This window comes from Mesoplodon bidens (assembly GCF_964165515.1).
Source record: "Mesoplodon bidens genome assembly, chromosome: 3".
Taxonomy (NCBI): Eukaryota; Metazoa; Chordata; class Mammalia; order Artiodactyla; family Ziphiidae; genus Mesoplodon; species Mesoplodon bidens.
In genome coordinates, this window is record NC_138178.1 from 56,963,925 (window position 1) to 56,964,724 (window position 800).

At 37.9% G+C, this 800-nt stretch overlaps 1 protein-coding gene across 3 annotated transcripts in view; it reads left to right on the forward strand.

Annotated features, from left to right (window-relative positions):
* Positions 1–449: 449 nt before the first annotated feature.
* LOC308614558 (IQ domain-containing protein H-like) overlaps positions 450–800 on the forward strand; it is a gene marked incomplete at both ends in the record, with an annotated part of 99,772 nt that continues 99,421 nt past the window's right edge. For all 3 annotated transcript variants that reach the window (XM_081229012.1, XM_081229013.1, XM_081229014.1), the window contains one exon: positions 450–800. This exon is cut by the window's right edge and continues 198 nt beyond it. In XM_081229012.1, the coding sequence (XP_081085138.1) occupies positions 450–800 (351 nt within the window).

Genomic DNA, 800 nt, shown 5'->3' on the forward strand with positions numbered 1-800 from the left:
GCTTTGATGGGCTTATCTGAAGTTGTCACAGAGATTGGAAAGAAAGGCTTCGTCCTATTTTTCAGGATTGGTGGATAACTTACGAACAAGAAAGCAGTGACATGCTTCCATCCATGCATGTGTAAAAAGTAAATCACAGAGATTATGGGGTCAGCTGACCATATCAAAGTGAACTAAATGCATAATTTTTATATGAGTTTCTTACAACAATTTTATAAGAATGATAATAGCTTTGAGCAACCTCTAAAATATCTTCTGGCAATGAGTTTTATGATTATATAACAGCCTAACTTTCCTATTACGACATGTATGTATTAAATCAGAACTAGGACCCATATCCTCCCACCATCAAGTAATAAACGATAATGTGATAGTGTGTGTCTTGACCATTCATTTATAGTAGATTGTAATTATATTTCATCTCTGCTGACACTTTCCTTCCATAGGCCATGAAAGTGACAACACCTTCTGAGGCTCTGAAATCACCATGGGATTATGACTTTTTTATTTATAATGGTGTTGTAGACAAGACAGCCCCAGACTTCTTAGCATTCAAGGAGCATTTCAGTTTGTGTTGGGGAAGTATTTTTTCGCTCTTGGAACACATCGAGAAGTTTCTCAGGAACTATGCGATACCAGAAGTCAAAATAAAAGGGAACAGTTTAGTAGCGCTCCTTCCAGAGTTTGACCTGAAGAATAAACTTACCAGATACGACCTTCTCTCAGTGTTAGAGAACCCAGCTCACATCCAAATGATGTTAAATCTTCCCGGGCAAAGATACAAGGGCCGAGATGGAAAG